This window comes from Oryza glaberrima, chromosome 2 (assembly GCF_000147395.1).
Source record: "Oryza glaberrima chromosome 2, OglaRS2, whole genome shotgun sequence".
In the NCBI taxonomy this organism is placed as follows: Eukaryota; Viridiplantae; Streptophyta; class Magnoliopsida; order Poales; family Poaceae; genus Oryza; species Oryza glaberrima.
In genome coordinates this window covers 5,605,497-5,627,592 of record NC_068327.1, presented here as the reverse complement: position 1 = coordinate 5,627,592, position 22,096 = coordinate 5,605,497, and the positions used below count along the sequence as shown (strand labels likewise).

The 22,096-nt window shown below is 42.9% G+C and overlaps 1 protein-coding gene across 1 annotated transcript; it reads left to right on the top strand.

Annotated features, from left to right (window-relative positions):
* Window positions 1-6,855: 6,855 nt before the first annotated feature.
* On the top strand, window positions 6,856-9,684 carry LOC127761236 (cytochrome P450 734A2). Its single transcript, XM_052285500.1, has 5 exons — window positions 6,856-7,271; window positions 7,579-7,802; window positions 7,911-8,161; window positions 8,248-8,665; window positions 8,793-9,684. The coding sequence occupies exons 1-5, from the start codon at window positions 6,950-6,952 to the stop codon at window positions 9,249-9,251; spliced, it is 1,674 nt and encodes a 557-aa protein (XP_052141460.1). The 5' UTR covers window positions 6,856-6,949; the 3' UTR covers window positions 9,252-9,684.
* Window positions 9,685-22,096: the final 12,412 nt, after the last annotated feature.

Below are 22,096 nucleotides of genomic sequence, written 5' to 3'. Positions count from 1 at the left end.
ACATCGATACTTATGTTTTTAAGTAGGTAGCATAAGTACACAAGAGAAGAGTAATATAATATTTCAGGGGGGAAAATCTAATGGTTAATTCATGGCCAACTAAAGGAATAGAAGATATGGAGGTCAAATGAAAACTCATAGACATAAGGTGATATGGGGGATATAGCAAAAATTGGGGGATTGAGCAAAAACTGAAAGGCGTACATAAGAAATTCTCTTATTTCAAGAATCTTGATGATTTTGCTAGTATAATATGGAGTTGCCTTTTTTGTTCTTATGTGGAGTTTAGGAGATATATATAGGCATTTCTAGTATTGATCGAGAAGGTCCTGATTAAAATTGGAAATAACTATATCACACTCAGGACACTATAAAAACTCAATGGAGCATCTCAAACTGGAGATATTGTTACTTGGGTTAATTGGATCCATGCCACTGCAAATTTCCCTCACTAAAAAAAATACAAGTACTATTCATCAAACCAGCTAAATGCCATTGATATTTTATAAAATTTCAACCTTACCATTATGTACATCTCGGATGCAGTTGGACCAACTTTTTTCATACCGTATTTTCGCATAGACCAAAATGGCCCTAATCCTTAGAGCTTGACAAGTGGGGACCCGTTTGTCAGACTTATCTTCTTCCCCAACCGTTCCTCTAGCTCGGCGAGACCAGCGGCTTGTTGGGAGCTCGACAAGGCTAGCCGCACACGGGAGCTTAATGAGGCCGACAGCAAGTTAGGAAGCTCGAGGAGGACAATGGCGGGTCGGGATCTCGACGAGGCTGGGCTGCACGTGGGAGCTTAGAGAGTCCAACAACGAGTTGGGATCTCGCTATGCATGAGAGCTTGATGAGGCCGGAGGTGGGTTGGGATCTGGTTGAGGATGAAACTGCAGTGGCTGATCCGAAGCTCGACAAGCCTAGTCGCAGCAGCTAGATCTGGTCCCCCGTCGGCCGCTTCTCGTCTTGTCACCGCTGGCGAGCTCCAGCACTAGCTCCTCCACCACCTGCCTGTCGCCAACCCCTCCATTGGCGAGCCTTTCCTTGATGCTTGAAGTTGAAGATAAGTATGACAAGATGGTCCTATTTGTCAGCCTCCAAGGACTAAGGGTATTTTTGGTCTCGTACAAAAATATGTATGAAAAGAGCCAATCCAACTGCGTTCGAGATATACATAATGGCAATATTTAAATTTTAAACAAATACCAATAACACTGAACCGCTTTGATGAATAATTTTTTTTTAATTGGGTAAATTTGTAGTAGCATGGATCTAATTAACCCTTATTACTTCATTAACATTGGCACTTGTAAAGAAAAAAAAAAGACCCCGTGGTGATGTCTGCTTCATCTACAACTTCAATTCTCCCCTTAATTTCTTTATGTGGACTCTGAAAATATATTCACGCAGATAAAAATAAAAACTAATAATAAAAGTTGCATAACGATGATTAATATACTTTCAGAGGGAACAGAAAAATAGTGTATATGGTCTTTTTCTCTCTTATTTTAAGGGTAGTGTGTAGAGAGATTTAGCTCTATTCGGCAGCATGCAGGAATATGTGCCAGTTGGGCCGGGCCAGCAAGCACGTGCCACGTCTACAACATATAATACTGGGTATATATGCTTAATTTTATATATGGTCCTTAGGATACTTGAGATTAGAATAATTTTGAGAAAAAAATAATGGATGGTATAGTACTAAAACAGGCCAGGAATTTTCTTATAAAAAAATCTTAGTGAAAAATGCTAGTGTTAGTAGTTAAAAAAATATAGGGCAGGTTCATGTTTTAATTATTTAATTTGTCACATCAACTCTCCATATTATATATTTTTTCCGGGGATCCATATTATATAATTTGAAGCCCCATTATGTAGATGTACCATAGGTTTGGAGGCTGCAACATAATAATGATATTTCCCTGATAAATCACATCAAAATAGAAAAGACGAAGACCCTAATTTATTGGAATAGATTGATCTTAGCATGCATGACCTGTGTGTACAATGACGGCCAAGTTTTTAGGACATATGCATGATCAGTGTGTACTGTATACAATGATAGCATCTGTTATAGGACAAGCATGAGCATAAAGTTCATGTGGCATGATCTGAGCTACTAATTTATTTATCAGGTTTTTTAATTGATCAATATTCTCAATATGTTTTGCACTGTATATAATGCTCTAATGTAAAAGGAAGAAACACGTACTCATAAGTACTTTCATATAAATTCAAGTTCAACATTTTTTACAGTTCAACCTTTTGAAAATGTTATATCCATAAATATTTCTAGCTAACATGTACAATACAAACCAGACACAAATAAGAATAAGATCAGTTTCTAACACTTACATTCTATATAAGTTTGTTCGTCTTTCTCCAACAGCTTAATAATTTATTTGGTATAATCGAAGCACATAATTATCGAGGAGTATAAAAAACCGTAATGTTTATTCTGAATAACTGAACTTGTACGTGTTGCTATAAATTAATCCAAAAATCCTAAATCCAAAAAGATGTTGATCCTTCCATGTATATGGGGTGCTAAGCACTGTGGAAAAACAGTTCAATTATGAGCAGAGCACCATCCATGCATGTAGCAGCTAGCACACACACAAACCTTAACTGAGCCGATTGATCATATAAAGTGCCAAGTGCCTAAACCACAGAGATAAGGCTTGCTGCACTGGCTGCCCTGTGATCTCTCGCTATCGATGTTGAGCTATGGCATTGCAGGCACAAACAGAGAGTTAATGTGCCATTTGCATTTTGTCTACCTGGAAACAGTTCTTCAATTGTGCTCACGTATGGCTCTAGCAATTATGAAAGGGCAACAGTGTAAGCACCGTGTATATGTGTCTTTCAAAATGTGTTCAACATTATCTTGGAAAAAGGGTGGTCAAATTAAAGCAGTGGATTTACTGTGCATAAATAGGAAAAACCGGCATAGTGACATATTTACAATGAGCTATTTTAGCCATTGAAAAGTTGAAAGGTACCGTGCACGAGTCAGAAACAAACAATATTCCTATATATGGTACTTAATTATCGGTGAATCTATAATATATTTTTAGGCATCGATTTTAAAAGATATACTCCCTCCGTACTCGTAAAGGAAGTCGTTTAGGACAATATTTAAGTCAAACCTTGGGAATAAATATCATGAATAACTCTCAAGTTGTTGAGTTTGAAAATGTAAAAATTATATGAATAGATTTGTCTTGAAAAATACTTTCATAAAAGTATACATATATCACTTTTCAATAAATATTTTTATATAAATAAGAAGTCAAAGTTATGTTTTGGAAACCGTGTCGCTGTCTAAAACGACTTCCTTTATAAGTATGGAGGGAGTACATGAATTAATTAGATCAAACCTGTTGTACATAGGAATTTGAGAAAGCTCATTCAGTGGCATTCGTAATAAAGCCTATCTATAAGTACGAATGACTTTGTCATGTACAGTATGATCCAATTAGTCATTTAATGCTGGAGAGGAGATAAAAACAATATGTACTATAGGACATAGGTTTCTCAGATAACATGAAAATGATTATATCTCTACCCTCCGCGGAAGCCAGGGACAGAGCTAGAACGAAATGAAGAGGGGTGCTACATGCTTGCTTTACTCTGTTTTAGACCAGATTTAAGCTGATGTAGGTGCTTAAGTTTGCACTAGGGAGGTATACGTAAATACAGTGAAAATAGATAAACTATAGCTAAAAGATTTTCTTGACCGGGTTCCTGGATATCCTCCATTGAACATGTAGCTCCGCCCCTGGCGGAAGCATATGGCCCCATGTTCAAGGGTCAGTCGAGATCACGCGCCTACACAATCACATGAAGCTAGCTAGCTAGCTACCGCTACTGTTATCTTGTCAAAAAGGATGTTAGATCAACTAGTAATTGATCATCTTTATCATTTAAACTACTCAATGTCAACATTAATATGATGCAGAAAAAAATAGAAAAAAATAAAATTTATAAATAGCAAAAAAAACGGTACAAACGAAAATGGTATCCCTGGTACGGAAACGATGCTCGACCGATCGGGAATTTCCAGTACCGTTTTCACCCCTAATCATACAAGCACACACGAAAACGAAATAGATCACCACCACACAAGCACATTGCCGCCAGAAAACGCACACGAAATGGGGTATACCAAATGGCTGCACATCGAGGTCATCCGTTCGCCATCAGACAGCCATCCAGGAGCAGTAGCCTGTCACCGGGAGGGCATACAAAATGCTTGAGAAAAGGCGGCCAATAAGGAGGTGAGGCTGAGGCGACGCTCTTTTCCCAGGTTTAGAGGACCCAAAAAAAAGGAGAGGTCGTCTTCCCAAGAATCTGGCCAATCATCACGCCGTATCATGCAACCATCGCCGCTCCTATTGGCCATTGTGCCTTTGTCTGCTGTGTGCTGCTGCTAATTGCCTGTGTAACGAGTAGTAGTAGTAACGTTTATATGGAGAGAGAAAGTGACGTTTTTAATATATCAGTTTTGGGCTTTTGATCAATATATAGTATAATATTGTGTTATGATAATTTATAATAGAAATAGAGAAGAAAAACATTGTGTACTGAGTTTCTTGGGTTTATTGTTTGTCTATACTTCTCTGCGAACTGTACTATCCAGCATGTACTCAGCTTCTGATTAATAAATAAAATGGTTCTTAAGTTTCAAAAAAAAAAATACAGGGACGGAGTCAAAATTGTATGAAGGGTAGGGCTGAACCTAGCTTGCAATATGTTGAAGTTCCCATTGAAATTCTAGCTAAAGTTAATTTTCTGGTTTCCATGAATTCGTTTTGCCACATGTGGAGCTTAAGCCAAGCTGCCCAATAGCCACTTTGTTGCGGATAAAGAGTATTTCCTTTTTCTGTCTTATACCTATATATAACCATATGCCAAATTCATGTTTTGAATGTGTGTGTGTGTTTTTTTTAAGAAACTGAATAGGGATCGACAGCCTTGGATTTGCATATTTCCCATAAAAACCTTATGAGCTTCGTACGACAATGCCATAATTCCATATGTATGTCGACCGATCATTTTTCATGCTATAATCAAAATTCAAGTTAATATATCGAAGATGTTGGTGCTTCGTATAAGCTTCCTCTAAGAGCAAGGATAATAGTGGACTATAAGCCAACTATAAGCTTATGTGGAAAAGAAAAGTAAAAGAATGAGAAGTGTTGGCTCTCGTGCCAAAGCTAACTATACACCTGATCCAATACATTTACATTAAATTCATAGCAAGAGAAAAGAGAAAGAAGAGAAAAAATAGAGCCAACTATATGTTAACCTATTATACATGTTAGCTTTAGTATGAGCTACTATTTCCGTCCCAAAATATGACAACTTTTGGCTATGAATCTGGACACACAGTTGTCCAGATTCATATCTAAAATTGCTTATATTTTGGGACGGATGGAGTAATAGTTAATAGTTAGCTATACTATCAAACTTCCTCTAAGAGTGACATGTAAAATAATTCATCTCGATATGCCAACGATAAACCGGGTAATTTTGACAAAAAGAGTATAGGTGTGCTCTTTTCCATCCATGTAGATGGGGATTGAATTATAACTTTTTTTTGGATTAGAAAGGCTTGTGCAACTTGGTAACTATCAAATTCAAATTAAAAATTATTAAAATCATGTAATAAATATTGAAAATAAAAATTAGAGATGAGTGTTCAGATTGGTCTTTATTGATTATAAATTTAAGAATTATTAAATAATGATGAAACCAAAATAAGACTTATCGATTAAAATTATCTCTTTACTTATTCCAAATATTTCAATTACTTAGTCAAGAAAAATAAATCACGGCTCCAATCAACAAGGGCATCCTCGTATTGTATTTATGATCTATTAAATTAATAAATGGAAAAAAGTAAAAATGTATTAGATATAATTATATATATATATATGACTAAGAAGTCATGCAGATACATGTTAATATTAACACTTAGTCATTTCTGAACATCAATATGAACTTATTTAGTGGCAAATTGATTTGTAGGTCATATACTTCCATTACGAAAATGCAAAACATCATCCCATAATAAAAGACAAGCACGCATTTTAAGATTAAACCATTAACATATTTTAACATATTTGACCAACACTTATTATAATATGAAATAATTTTTACTTGCTAAAAATTATATCATTGGATTAATATATAAATTTACTTTCATATGGTTGTAATTTTATTGCTACAAAGCTTATAGTATATGAAAAATTATAAATTAAAGATTAGTTTTAGAGATCGTGCTAACTTTGATCACGTCTTATATCATGAGATATAAAAGGAGTAATATGTTAGTTTCTTTTACTGCCGATCACATAGAAGACGCGCGTAAATTTTTCCAAAACCAAAGCGTGTGTGCGCCCTTTTTCCAAAGATCACATGCAAAAAGAAAACAAAACACTAAACATGAGGAGGCGAATTGGTTCTCACGAACCAAGAATTCCTTTTCCAAAAAGTTTGCCAATATTTAACAAACTTGAAAAAAAAACAAAAAGGTGAAGTGAAACCTCTTATTCGAAAAACAAAAAAGTGAAGTGAAATCGTCACCAAACACGTCTTCACCTTCCATAAATCCATCTCCCAAACATGGTGTGGTCAATTAAACAAGAAAGTGCCAAACCCCAACCCTCGTTGACCCTTCGCAACCAAATCCCTCTCTCTCTAAACTCTCTCTCTCTCTCTCTATACTTTCTCTCTCTACTCTCTCTCTCTCCTCCCTCCCGGCCCCATCGTCGCCGGCCTCTCCTCCTCCTCCCACTATATAACCCCTCTCCTCCCACGACCCGCCATTGCCACACCCCACCCAAGCTCACCTCACCTCGCGACGAAGCGCGCGTCTCATTGGTGGTGCTCTGCTCGGTGGTGTGAGCTCTGTTTCAAGAAACAGGGGGGGAGGAGGAGGATGGAGGAGGATGGCGGCGGTGGCGCGGGGTGGGGGTGGGCGACGTGGAGGGTGGCGGCGTTGGCGGCGGCGGCGGCGGTGTGGGTGGCGATGCACGTGGCGGCGAGGATGGCGGACGCGCTGTGGTGGCGGCCGCGGCGGCTGGAGGCGCACTTCGCGGCGCAGGGGGTGCGGGGGCCGCCGTACCGGTTCTTGCTCGGCTCCGTGAGGGAGATGGTGGCGCTCATGGCGGAGGCGTCGTCCAAGCCCATGTCGCCGCCCACCTCCCACAACGCGCTCCCCCGCGTCCTCGCCTTCTACCACTACTGGCGCAAGATCTACGGTGAGTTCTTCGCTCCCGCCTCCGCCGCCGCCATGTGCGCGCGCGGCGCGGCGCGGCGCGCTCTGTGGACATGTGGTGGCGTCGCAGTGGATGGATTTTTGGTTGCATCTGCTGCTCGATCTGTTCCCTCCTCGCCCTGCTCCCTCTGTGTTGTGTCTGCTTGTGGCCAGAGCTCACAGCTTTTGTCTCTTAGTTGTCAGCTCAGCTCGGGTTATGGCTTTCTTTCTCTCTCTTTCTTGGCGCCGCCATTGATGATGGAAGTGTTCGAGCTTGGGCCTTGGATTGATGGTGTGGGTGTGTGTTGCAGGGCATAGGTTCTTGATTTGGTTCGGGCCGACGCCGAGGTTGACGGTGGCGGAGCCGGAGCTGATCCGGGAGATCTTCCTGACGCGCGCCGACGCGTTCGACCGCTACGAGGCTCACCCCGTCGTGCGCCAGCTCGAGGGCGACGGGCTCGTCAGCCTCCACGGCGACAAGTGGGCGCTCCACCGCCGCGTCCTCACCGACGCCTTCTACCCGGACAACCTCAACGTACGTGTTACCTCCTACCTCCTCTGCTTCTTCGTGTTCGTCCATGGCGTGCGCGCGCGGGCGGGCTCGTGGATGAGTTTCATGTTGTGTTTGTTGTTGCTGCTGCAGCGGTTGATACCGCAAGTCGGCAAGTCGGTGGCGGCGCTGGCGGCGAAGTGGGGCGCGATGGCGGAGGCCGGGGGGAGCGGCGAGGTGGAGGTGGACGTGGCGGAGTGGTTCCAGGCGGTGACGGAGGAGGCCATCACGCGCGCCACGTTCGGCCGCAGCTACGACGACGGCCGCGTCGTGTTCGCCATGCAGGGACAGCTCATGGCGTTCGCCTCCGAGGCCTTCCGCAAGGTGCTCGTCCCGGGCTACCGGTACGTCACTCGCCGCCGCCATTGATCCATCCCATCTCCAACCAATCCGACCCCGAATTGACCAAGAAAACCACGCGTTCTCGCAGGTTCTTGCCGACCAAGAAGAACCGGCTGTCATGGCGGCTGGACAGGGAGATACGGCGGAGCCTGATGCGGCTCATTGGCCGGCGGAGCGACGAGGCCGAGCAGGGCGAGAAGGCCGACGACGGCAGCTTCCGCGACCTGCTCGGCCTGATGATCAATGCCGGCGCCGGCGCCGCCACCCGCGGCAACGCCGGCGGCGAGAAGAACTCCCCGGCGGCGGCGATCCCCGTGGAGGACATGCTGGAGGAATGCAAGACCTTCTTCTTCGCCGGGAAGCAGACGACGACCAACCTCCTGACGTGGGCCACCGTGCTCCTCGCCATGCACCCGGATTGGCAGGAGCGAGCTCGCCGCGAGGTGTTCGACGTCTGCGGCGCCGGCGAGCTCCCCTCCAAGGAGCACCTCCCCAAGCTCAAAACGGTAAGCCACCACCACCTCCTCGACTCCAAATTCAATGCCTTTTTTTTCTCCTCCGAAATTTGCCTTGCATAAGGGCATTCTCGTCATTGCACAAGCTAACATACGTTCATTCCTTGTCATGTGACAGCTTGGCATGATCATGAACGAGACGCTCCGGCTGTACCCGCCGGCGGTCGCCACCATCCGCCGAGCCAAGGTCGACGTCCAGCTCTCGGACGGGTGCATGATCCCGCGGGACATGGAGCTGCTCGTCCCGATCATGGCCATCCACCACGACACGAGATACTGGGGTCCGGACGCGTCTCAGTTCAACCCGGCAAGGTTCGCCAACGGCGCGTCCAAGGCGGCGAAGCACCCGCTGGCGTTCATACCGTTCGGGCTAGGCTCTCGGATGTGCGTAGGCCAGAACCTGGCGCGCCTCGAGGCCAAGCTCACGATGGCCATCCTCCTCCAGCGGTTCGAGATCAGGACATCCCCGAACTACGTACATGCCCCGACAGTGCTGATGCTCCTATACCCGCAATACGGAGCGCCATTGATCTTCCGCCCGCTCTCATCACATCCACCCGATTCGACGGGCCCCTAGCCCCCTCTTCCATTGTCCAAATTGACAAAAAACGTGTTTTGGTGAGATAAGCCTCGGAGAGGTGGGTCATCAAAATGACCCAAATGCCCCCCCTCTCCACCATCACCTCCCCCTCCTGTGTATAGCCCATGCCAAGTGACACACAAAAAGCCAAGAAGCACTAACTTTTTGTCCTAGACTGTGCCTTGGGGCCCCACCCAGGTTGCCAAGAATACCCTCCTTAACAGACCGGATCAGACCAGCCTTTTTTAAGATTTGATGACACACAGCAACGTGGGGCCCACTCTCTGCCCCTTCTTTTGTTGCCTTGCCTATGGCTTCTGGTGTATGTAATTGTATAGAGGTTTTATTCCATGTCTTCTATACGAGAAGAAGAAAATTCAGGGAAAAAAATATTTGGAGAAGGAAAGAAAAAAGAGTTTAGTGTGGTTTTTTTGTCTACCTTCCACACGGCATTCCTCTTCTTTTGCCGGTTTCTTTGTGTCTGTGGTCGGTGATCCTGCTTAATATACAAGAACTGCCTAATTAACAAACCAAAGCTCTGTTTTCGGTGATCCAATTTGTGCAGGCATACCTGGCCTACAACAACTTAATTACAAGATTCATCATTTCGACAAAGTTTATAAGCGACTGTCAGTTGGATGTGCTCTGCCCCAGTATCTTGTTTTCTTTTTTAACAACCATTTGGGCTCTTGTTTAAAAGAAAAAAAAAAACATTCACTAGAGAAGGGTGGTATTATTTAAGTTGAGCGTATAATTTGAACCCAGTTGAGTGGAAAGGTTTTGGCCACGGCACCCGTCATCGAGTGGCAGTATGCCATTCAGTGGTTATTGACATGACCAAAAGGTTCAGTTTCAAAAAGGGCCATGAAATATGATTAAAAAACTTGTGGTTAGATAGTTACAAATACATATTATGAAAAAAGATTTCACTCCATCCCAAAACACTTACAGAAAAGAAAAAAAAAGGTTTTCGCGAACACCGTGGCAACTATATACACAAGCATACCAACTTGCATTTTTCTGGTGCCAACCTGAAAATGCTACAGTGCTCAGGAACAACAAAACCCCAGAGTTTCTGATCACGTGCTACTTAGCCACTATCCATCCAGGATCCAGCCACAGGTAAAAATTCCATCACATGAAAGAAATCAAAAATAGAAAAACAAGATCAATTAAATCAACCAGCTGAGGCTTGGATGCATATGCATGGCAATGGCAGTGACCCAGTGAGTGAGTGACTGATCGAGCAGCTAGCAATGGCCGGCACTGATAATAATCCGAAGGCAGGGGGGGGGATGAGCTAGGGCGTGTGGGGACGAGGAGGCCAGGGAGCAGCCAAAATCCGAGGTGTGGGGTCGGTGTGGCCGGCAATGGCGACGGCGAGAGCAGGTGGGGTGGTGGGGAAGAGAGACGACGGATCGATGGATCGCTGGTGTTTGCCTGCCTGCCTGCCTGTCCTTTGGAGCTAGCTGCCACTGCCTCAAGGAGCATTCCAAACAGTTGCGCGAAAACGGACAGCGCCTGCGTGATGCCCCCCCCCCCCCCCCCCCCCCCTGCGTCTCGAGGAGAAGATCATGGAGAGAAATAGAGAGAGAGAGAGAGGAGATCTACCACGTGCGTGAATTTACGACGTGCGTAGCAATAGGAGGATGATGGTACTTATGATTGCGCGGGGTAGATCGTTTGTAGAGTAGATGAATTGTGCGGCGTAGATCATTTGTTCGGAAAGTAGATGATGGATGGTATGTTTGATTTTTTTTTTGAGTATTTTTTTATTCGGCCTCTACATCCAAACGAATATATGCGTTATTTTTAAATTGGGAACTTAGCTCCTCAAACAATCCAGTCTGAAATTCGCTTCTATAAAAATTTTGAACTTAGACCTTGAAGTGTGGTATGTTTGATCATACAAGCGGCGTACGATTGGTTGCCGGGTGGGGGGGAAAATGGGTTTGTAGTGGAGTGGTTTTGATGTTATCCTTTGCTAGACTTGCTAAGCTGAGTTTGATCGTAGTTGATAGAGACGTAGATATGATCTGGCAATGCCGTTTTGACTTCGTTCGAGACGTTTGTCATTTTATTACTTCTAGAGGTATGACTTCTTGATGTCGACTCTGGTCAAAAGAAAATATTCTTGTTGACAAGGCAAAGTGGTTTCGTATGCACACGATATACTTACACGCTTCAACGCCAGGAACCAGGCTTTACTTGCTGGATTATAACGACGGAATTTGAAAGCTACTAGTAATGTCCAAAATACATGATGCAGGAGTGGTTGAGAAAGAAGAAGAAAATAACAAGAGAGGTCAATGTCGAACTCGAATTCTTTTGCACGCTAAGAAGAAGAAGTAATTTTTGCCCAATGAATCCTGAGGAGTGAGAACTCATCGAACACAGAATTTCCAAGAGATTGATGAGCTTTTCGACCAGCAATTCAACGGCAAAACATCCATGTACTACTACCAGAGAGTTGATTTGATTTATGCTGGACCATATCGTGATAATGAAATGTGTGTGTGTGGTTGTTTACTGGTCCAACCACTTAAATGAAGTGGCATGTTTTTTATACATGTGCTGCACCTTTTCTATCTCTCTGAATTATTTATTGAGCAATGGCATAAATATATTTTCCTAAAAAAAAACTACTGACAGCAAAGTTTGTATGACATCACAAATGAAAACTTCTTGGGTAAAAAAATGTTACAAGTCTAAAAAAAAATACATTTTCATTATTTTGGATCAGAAATTTACGGTAGTGCACTAAAGATTTTAGTGCCTAGAGATATCAAGTTTTGCACTAGAGAATGCGACCACTTCCGGTACCATCTCAAATAAACATACCCATTTCAGATAAGTTTAAACTGACGTACCATGATCCTTGCTAAAGGTTCAATGACAATTTTTACAGTATAGAGACCATCGTATAATAACATCTCAACTCACAAACTTTCAGATTTTTCTTAAAATAAAGTGGTCATGCTAAACAAAATAAGGCAGTAATTATCTTGGTAGGAGGGAGGGACATTGTGTAGGTAGAGAGCAGTGTGGATGGCGATGTTTGCGTTGGATAGGTTGCTAAAAGACGGACGGTCCCAAGATAGGGGTGCCCATATTTGCCAGCATGCAGGCAGCCCCCCAAAGCCAAAAGGCCCTATTATATAGTACACCGGGCAAAAAAATAAAAGTACACCTCTTTCCTGGCATTCCAAATCACTGGTCCAATGGAAGCCATCAATCATTGATGAACAGAGCAGAAAAGCCCCTCCTCTCATCAAGAAATGGCCACCACACTTGATTGCATTGCATTGTGTTGTGTTGCATTTTCTCACCAGGTGATCCTGAAGCACAGCTAGCTTAGCCCACTGTGGGTGACAATGCCAATTCAGTTTGCTGCTATTGCTTGCTGCTGCTGCTGCACATCTTGATTGACATTTTCCTCTCATTTTCTTGTGTGTGTGTTCTTGCTTGGCATTGCCATTTGGCTGCAAACCTTCTGCAGGGAGGAGGAAAGGAGGATGAGATGAGATTGGGGGGGTCCCCTTCTGAGTTCTGACCCCCCACAACTCATTGATCTTTGGGAGATCTCCAATAATTTGGTGCAATTCAGAGTGGTCTGGCTTGGTTGTGTCATGTGTGTAAATTCTGGTCCCCTTGAAAGGCATGTGGGAGAGGAGAGGTGGATACCTGGTTACTTGCTCTGCAGTTACTGCTACCTGGCCTCTGATAAAATATATAGGGAGGGAGCCATGTGCTTCTCAATGGCTCATGGCATTATTGCTAGGGATCAGCCTCTCAAGATGTGCAATCTTGTCTCCAATGTTTCAGAAGGATTTTTTTTTATCCTTTGCACTTCCTTTGTTCATGGCAGCTGCCCTCGGCCGACACTGTTAGAGTATATGGCAGTTAGAGAGATATTAGGATACAAGTGATTCGTTTCATAGTCATCTTTATCTCTAGATCACCTTTCTTATCTCTTATACTCTACGTCTACCGGCCCGTTGAGCCTCAACATAATTATCCAATTACAATTACTCAGTACATCCTCTCCCACTCTAATTATTCAATAGACACGAGTAGTATGTAAGAATCGATGTCATTTTCGACAGCCAAAGCGTGCCCTTTTGTTAGCAAAATGTGACCTGAAAAGATGTGAGGGGGGAGCAATCTAGCCTAGTGTACAAAATGAAGTTGCATGATCTGTTGTCACAGACAATAACCTGAAAGTGTGCAGATTTTGTTGTCATGTATGCATAGCCAATTCCCTTGCTTTAGGGAACAGCCCCTACTAATGACAAACAAAAGCATGATATGCTACATCATTGCATTTTTTGCAGTGTGAAGAAAAAAAAACAACTGGGGTTATGAGAAGGAACAGTACAGGGTGCATTATTGATCACAGTTTTCAGATAGGAGATGAGATGGATGGAATGGTGCTATCAGATTCAGAAATATAGCCCTTCATGGCAGGGAAGGGATGGCTGGTAGGAAGCAGGAGCTCACTTTGGTGCCTCACAAGCAGGCACTAGCTAGGCATTTTGTCCTACTCACCACTCACCACACAAAATTAAAGGGTGTTCACTAGTATATTGCTCACTCTGATTCTCATGTCCCTTCAAGCCCCTACACCATCACAACCCATCTGCAATTCTATATTTGGGGGGCACATCTCATGCCTATCTATTACCCCCAAAGTTCAACTGTGGCAGATCAGAATATAGTTGGGGATGATGCTAATATTCCATGATTCCAATTCAGCAGCAGCTCACCAGTATCCCAGTTATAAATGTTTGCAAGATATATAAATATATATAATTGCATTTGCACAGTGCCAATGCACTCCTAAGGGATGACATAGTACAAGCAAGGCATGAATGATTCACAAGTAAAATAATCACCAGACAAACTCCTATGAATATATATATACAAAACCTCTGCCTCACCTGTGTGACTCACCCAATTTGCATGCATCAAGTGACACCAGAGGTGTCCAACTTGTGCTGCATAATTCAGCAAACAGAATGACACCTATCATCTGCAGCAGAGTTTATAATAATATCCAATCCACGCGCCGTAAATGATTTCGCGCACGATGAAAAAAAAATGGTATTGCAAATTGTGCATTGAAAAAAAATTCCATTTCGACGCGTTGTATGTCAGTAAATTCAGAGGGTACTACTACTACACAAGTCTCAGCTTCCTTCTGGCTTCTCAGATTGCATTGGCAACCTCAAAGTATCATGGAAGAAAGCAGCATTTGACTCCAAAAGATTTTTTTAAGTAGTAGTAACATATGGGCATGGCAACATGTGCAATTAAGAAGTTGGTTGTCTTACATTTCAGTTCTAACTTCCAATGCAATCATCTTCATAATAACAAAGTTATAATGCAGTAATGAAGGACAAGTGCCAGGTGGCACTTGAAATGATGCCCTAGCAAAAATGCCTGCAGGGATTGGCATGCTTAGTCAGCACACCAGACACTCTTAACTGGCATGAGCATGATCAAGCCATGGAAGAAAGATTCTGAATCACTCAGAAAACCAGCCCATGGCATTGAAAACCGGGATTCGATCGATCGTTAGGTCAACTCTTGGAATGATTAGCATGCAACAGCAATTGTGGTATTCAAGGAGCGCGTAATTAACCGACAAATATTGGAGGTTGACCCCCCAACTTAAACTTTCATTCTCCACTTATGAAGTTCCTAATCACAAGAATGCATGGAGCAGGAAATGCATCAAAAGACAGAAATGAAAATATTCAGAAGTAGGAACAGTGCACTCTATAGTGTCGGCAGGGAAATGATTTAGCTTTACTCTATTTGATTTACTAGATTAATCAACAACCTTGCATGGATACTTCGGAAATTAGCACAAGGAATTATCATTATATATATATATACACACACACACTACTGATCTTACTGAAAATGATCTAGCTATCTGTGATTGCACGAGATAAACGACAAGAGAAGCCAGCTTTTTATATAAAATGAGTGCAAAATCTCCTCATTCATCAGTGGGACTCAGAGAGAGAGAGAGATAAAAATTCAGATATTATGGTCCCAAGCTCCTCAGTGACAACTGAAAACAGCACTATTTATTGACAGGCTAAGTCAACGCATAAACAAACTGAAATCATCATGGCTAACAAGGTTAATTATCTGCAGATGAGTACTGCAAGAACTGTCCTTCGCCACAACATATTCAGACTTTCAGTGTGTGTGTGTTGATCAAGTGATCTTATTCTTAGTTAGTACTACTACTGTACTTTCAGAAACTGGTTTATAAATTATAATAATTCTTCTTCTTTGAGCTCACAGCTGTCCCAGATGTGCACCATCTCCCAAGAGAAACCCCAACAAGTTGCCATCTTCTGCACTCGATTAAAACCTTGGAATTCTCACCAAAAAAAAAACTATAATCTGCATGCGAGTACGCTTTAATTTGCTTGCTCGCGACAGGTCGATCGAATGCCCACGAGATGGCAGCTCGGAAGCTTCCCAGTTCAGCGATCGAGAGTAGCAGTACGTCTCAAGAACAAGATGAACTTGCACAACTGCTTCGGTTTCGCGTTGATCCATCGCTTCCTGGAAACTGTAATCGTGACAGCAGTAAATAAACAAGAACAAGAATCGCAGCGACATCTTGAGAATACATTAGTTCTTTCTGCTCCTCTGTAATCGAGGAGATTAAAACCGATCGATCGATCGAGATCCCAAGAACGTAACGGGTTGGCATCCCAAGAACAACATCCATGGCGTCTCCTCCTCCTAGATTAATTGTTGTGGTACTATTAGAATTTGTGTGACGGCCAGCTCGAGGCTCGATCGATCGCTCGCTCGCGTGCTGCTAATCATTGCATAGTTCATGGGTTTGCTGATCTGAACAATTAATGAACAGCCTTTGGAGTTCAGAAGAATCGCTAAAAACCAAATAGGTCACAATTAATGAGTACTTGGCCTTACTTAGCTAGCTTTTCTACTCGAGAGAGATTGTGAGAGTGATCACGCGAATGATCATCTCCACAATTTTTTTTTTAAAAAAAAATCATCGATTTACATCCTTCATTAATCATTATTGAAAATGATACTTTTCAGCCAAACACGACGACTATCAATTTCTCTCTATTACCCTAACAAAAATTCTTGCATTCCCAAATGCTAATATCATAATAATACGAATGATCATCTCCACAAATGTTTAATATCAATTTAGTTCATTATCGAAAATGATAATCGTCGTCCTGTTCAAGTACACGTCTACCTGAACACGACGACTAACGATATCTTTTTATTATCCCGACCAAAATGAACTGATTCATGTAAAATTCCTGTAATCCCAAGTCCCAACGGCTACCATGATCGTCCGGCTAACCGACGGCACAGCTGTTCCGATGGATCCCGGTGGTGATACGGCGGCGGCCGCCATTGGAATATATGAAAGTGTCCTTGGCACATGGCGCCAAGAGGGCATGACATGAACTTGGGCACTGCACTGCAACTACTGCAAGAGAGTACTGCAAGTGCAAGGTAGCTTAAGCTTAGCTTTGCTTTGCTTGCTCATGGTTTCCAGCTCAGCTTGAGAGACATCCGAGGTGAGTCCAATTAATAGGCCACATGAGAGCAGCTAGCTAGCTAGCCATGCTAACCACTTGATTAATTAACTAACTAATTATTTAATTATGATCTTGGTGATTATATACAATATGATCTCTACTACTCCCTCCGGGCTGATAATACTTGTCGTTTTAGACAAGGGTGAGGTCAAACTTTAGAATCTTTGATTATGAATCATTTTTAAAATATTTATCTTTCAAATATGGTAACTACATGTATAGATTAGTCTTGAAAAGTACTTTAATAAAATTATATATTTGTTAACACTTTATACATATTATAATAGAAAATAATGGTCAAAGTTGTTTTTTGGAGACCGTGCCCTTGTCCAAAACGACAAGTATTATCAACCCGGAGGGAGTACTAGTACTAGTACACTCCACTGATGGTGCAATCTCCCATGTAAATCCCCCTAGCTCCACGTTTGCTGCCTCTGATCCATCACCGTTAATTACTTAATTTGTTAGTTAATTTTGCCACTGAGTAATTTGTTTACTTGCTTCCATGGCTACCTACACAATCTCTCTCTAGAGACTAGAGTAGAGAGGTAGAGGATGCTGGTTTTGGACTGCTGCTTTGAGCTGCAGCTGCCTGCCCTTGATTTGAGCCAGTCTGTCCCGGAAAGAGCGGCAAATGGCCACCTTAATTACAGTACCCCTAGCTGCGATTAATTAAGACAAAACTAATTAACATTTGCTGCAATCCTATGGAATGAGAAGGATCCATGCTATAATAGCATATAGTAGCATGCATCTGGCTTTGTGTCACACAACATCCACACTTGCTCTTCTTTAGAGGAAAGGAAAGAGATGGTTAATTTTGAGTTGTTTACTTGTTCAGAGAACGAGAAGGCGATCATCGGAGACCGGATTACTTACTGACAGCTAATCCGGCCCGTTAACCTAAGCATCCTCTGCTTGGCTGATTTCACCTTATTTCAGTAGTACTATAAAGTATATATATATTACAAATGATCATAAGACAGACAGTGTCATGGAAAACAGATAGTAGATGATAGAGTAACTAACTTTGCTTAATTAACTAGATTACTTGTTTGTGTTCCGATTTCCAATGCATGGAATTGTTGTTGCTACAAAAGATAAGTAGCAATACTGTATTTGCATAGTATTATCTAAAAGATGATCATAAAGACAGACAGTAGCAGCATGGAGAACAGTCAGATATATAGCTTGACTAACTTTGCTTAACTAGGTTCTTGTGTATGTGTGTTCAGATTTTCAATGCATACAAAAGATAAGTAGCAATACTGTATTCGCATAGTATTATCTAAAACATAATCATAAGACAGGCAGTAGCATGACAACAGTCAAATAGCTAGATTAACTAACTTTGTTTAACTAGGTTTTGTGTGTGTTCAGATTTCCAATGCATGGAGGATTTGTTGTTGCCACAAAAGATTTTAAAGTAGCAATACTGTATTTGCATAGTATTATCTAAAAAATTATCATAAGATAGACAGTAGCATGAAAACAGTCAGATAGCTAGACTAACTAACTTTGCTTAACTAGGTTCTTGTGTATGTGTGTTCAGATTTCCAATGCACGGAATTGTTGTTGCCACAAAAGATAAATAGTAATACTGTCTTTGCATAGTATTATATCTAAAAAAATGTGCATATATAGTGGTAGTACTAGCTGCTGTTATCTAATTAAATTGGGGATAGTAGATATAGTATAGTGGTAGCTGGACTAGTGGCTGTTAACTTATGCAGAGTAGTGTAGTACTGAAGAAGCACAGCATTAGCATGCACAGTTGCAGTGATGGCACAAGAATCTTAACTGAAGCACTGCCCCCATCCATCATCAGCTATCATCAGTAGGAGATATGATCAGTATCATCAGAGAGAGAGCCCAGAGGAGAGCATGCAGGACACCAGCACCTCTACTAGAAAAATCTGGTGGTCACTACCAAAAAGGCAATGTTGCAGCTGCCCAAATGCCAAGCTTGTGCAGACCAAGATCCCAAGAACAAATAAAAGAGACCATGAGAGAGAGAGAGAGAGATGAGAGGCTGCTAGCACAGACACACACAATAGTCCCAGAGGTACTAGTGTGTGTGTGCGCGCTACTACTGCCATTACTCACTACTGGCTGAAGAGAGGGCAGCAGCACTGAAGAATGAAAGCAAGGAAATTATTTGAGAGAGATGGAATGAATGGATGGAGATGATGCCTGCATGGGGCTACCCTTACCTCTCCCTAGCTAGCTAGAGGCCAAATGGCACAAGCTATCTCATCTCCCTTCCTCTCCTTCCAGTACCCTAATTGCTGGTGGCACTGTGCTGACAGTACTACTCGTCCCTTAGCTCTATCCATGCACCATACACCCATACATGTCCAGCACATGAGAGCTGGCTATCTACCTGCAGTACAGCTGCAGCTGCAGCTGCATGCATGTAGTAGTGGTTTTTTTTTCTTTCAGGTAATGTAAGTATTACTTTCGGCCTCTGCACCAATAAGAATGCACACAATCATATTTGTGGGCATCATGGTTTGAACCGTACATAATGCGTATATAGAGTTATGCGCTATAACTCTACCACCACACCAGTGGTGTGGTGCTTCCCCAAGCAGAACGATGCACGTAGTGCGTAAACCAATAATCGATCGATGATATTAATATGATGAACGTAACCATCATGAACAATGCCTCTGCAGATGTTTACACAAGTGTACCTAGTGAAAGTGCGTGTATGATGAGCTTATGCATGCAGAGGCTCTGAAAGACTGAAAAACTGCATATATATACACCAATGTAACCAATGGCCGGCGGCAGTGAATGCTAGTAAACGATTCAGAATACTACAACGAAGTAAATTAGGCTGTGTTTAGATCCAAAGTTTGGATCCAAACTTCAGTCTTTTTTCATCACATCAACCTGTCATATACACATAACTTTTCAGTCACATCATCTCCAATTTCAATCAAAATCTAAACTTTGCACTGAACTAAACACAGCCTAAAGCCCACATGATGAAAACAAGGAAGCAGCTAGGCGTCGTCCGTCGTCGTCAGAGAGATTCAGAACACATGTATGCTAGCTAGCTGCTGCGCCTAAATGAACGGATCGATCAGAAGGTTAGCCAGCTAGTTGCACCACCAATGAATGAACCGTTGCAATTGGCCCTGCAGGCTACAGTACATTTGCCATGGCAATGCCATATGGGAGAGAGAGAGAGAGGTAGCTAGATAGCCATGAATCTGATCGATGGATAGCCACACAGCTGCAGCTGCTGCTGGTGAGCTGCAGAGCTGCAGTACGTATGCTCAAGTGATGCAAGAAGCAGCTTTTCTTTTCCATGGCAGGAGGGAGGGATCGAGCTGAGCCACGACGACGGATCAACCGATCGAGATCGATCGATGCATCATATCTACGTACATGCAATCATGCAGTGCAAGAAGCAGCGATCGATCGGTCGATGGAGATCGAGAGAGTTCATTCCATTGGCATTGGCATTGGCATTGCACTGACACTGTTGTGTGTGATGAACAGAAGAATTCATGTGGGTGTATGCAGGTGCATGCGTACTATACGCACGTACTACTGCTCGATCATTGATGCCCACATATACATAGTGTATTAATTGCTTTATGTTCGATCAGATCAGCTCAAGGACATTAGCCGCTGCTGCTGCTGCTGCTGCTGCTGCTGCCGCTGCTGCAGTCTGCACTCTCTGCAGATGCAGCAGAAACAGCAGCAAGCTATCGAATGGCCATGAGAGGACGAAGAGCTGAGAAAGAAGCACAGGTAGTACTAGAGCGGTAGTAGTAGCGCCCATGCTAACGTAGTACGGCGATGCCATTGCCATTGCCATTGGCACGCAGCACAATGCGATCGATCGATCGACGCGATGGATGGATGCGATTGCAGGTGCAGCTGCAGCAGCTAGCGGCTAGCGGCGCCATGAATGATGAGATAGGTAGGCGTAAGAGTAGCTAGCTAGGTTCGTTACGCTGGCTCTGGCTGCTGCTGCTGCTGCTGCTGCTGCTGAATGTCCATGTCGTCTGCTGCAGTGGCAGAGTGTGGCAGTGCATGCAGGCAGGCGGTGGGCGGCGCAGGGGAGTCGCCTGGTCCCCGGCTTAGTCGTGTCCATGTCTGCCTAATTAACCACCCCGGCCGGCCATCCACGCCGGATAAACCTCGATGATCAGCCAGTACAACCACACACACACAAACACACCAAATGCTAGCTAGAGAGATTCTGTAATTGTTTTATATATATGGGGTGTAATTTAGTCACACATCTTGCAAATTGCTGTGTAAATTGCTGGACGAGTTGCTGATCATGTCAGTTTTGGGAGCATGTCCGAGATGGGCACCGTGCTAGTGGACATGAAATGCTCGGTCCCGGATGTGCCGTGGTAATTTTGGACCGGGATGATACATTTTTAATTAACAAAATTTTGGACCAGCATGTCCAAGATGCATATTTTTAAATTTTGGGATCTGAATAGCATAGCATATATAAAAAAGTTTATGGATTGCTGGTCACTTTACTTAAAAAGATGAGTGACTCGTTTAAACATTTTGCAAGATGAATAACTAATTGCATCCCGACATGTTGGTCACTTTGCCAAAACATCAGCGTATTTTTAGCTTTATTTCTATATATATGAGCATTATTCCGGTCCAGCAGTTTGTAACCGCTAGGTAGCAAGCTTGATATGGTTGTTGAATCCAAGGGCTACGATCGGGCGAGAAGAAAGTCCTGAAACCCTTTCCCCATTTCTCCATCGTACCGCAGACTTCGCTACGCCGTAGATCCCCTCCCCCGAGCTCCAGGAGTACCAAGCCCCTGCACCACCACCGCTAAAGAGGACTCCAGGAGCATCAAACCTTATGCCTTCGCCAAACCCTATCCCTAAGGGATTCAAGATTGCAAAACTAACAGCCTCATCGTTTGGCATATTTTCTAAATATGCAAATGGCATATTTGCAAACGAAAATCAATATGTGTTCTTGGTGATCTAAAAGCAAAGGCTGAAAAATAAACTTCGATGAAAAAACCTCAAAATCAGCTCCAACTATAATGTTGAAAATTTAAAATTTAGCTGATAAGCATATGAATATGCCAAACGATGAGGCCCTAAGGGTTTCTTTTCAATCCTCGTTCATAAAGAGCGTCTAAGATAGACGATGATTTATTTCTAATGCAAAAATATTGTTTTCTTTTCAATCCTCGTTCGTAAAGAGCGTCTAAGATAG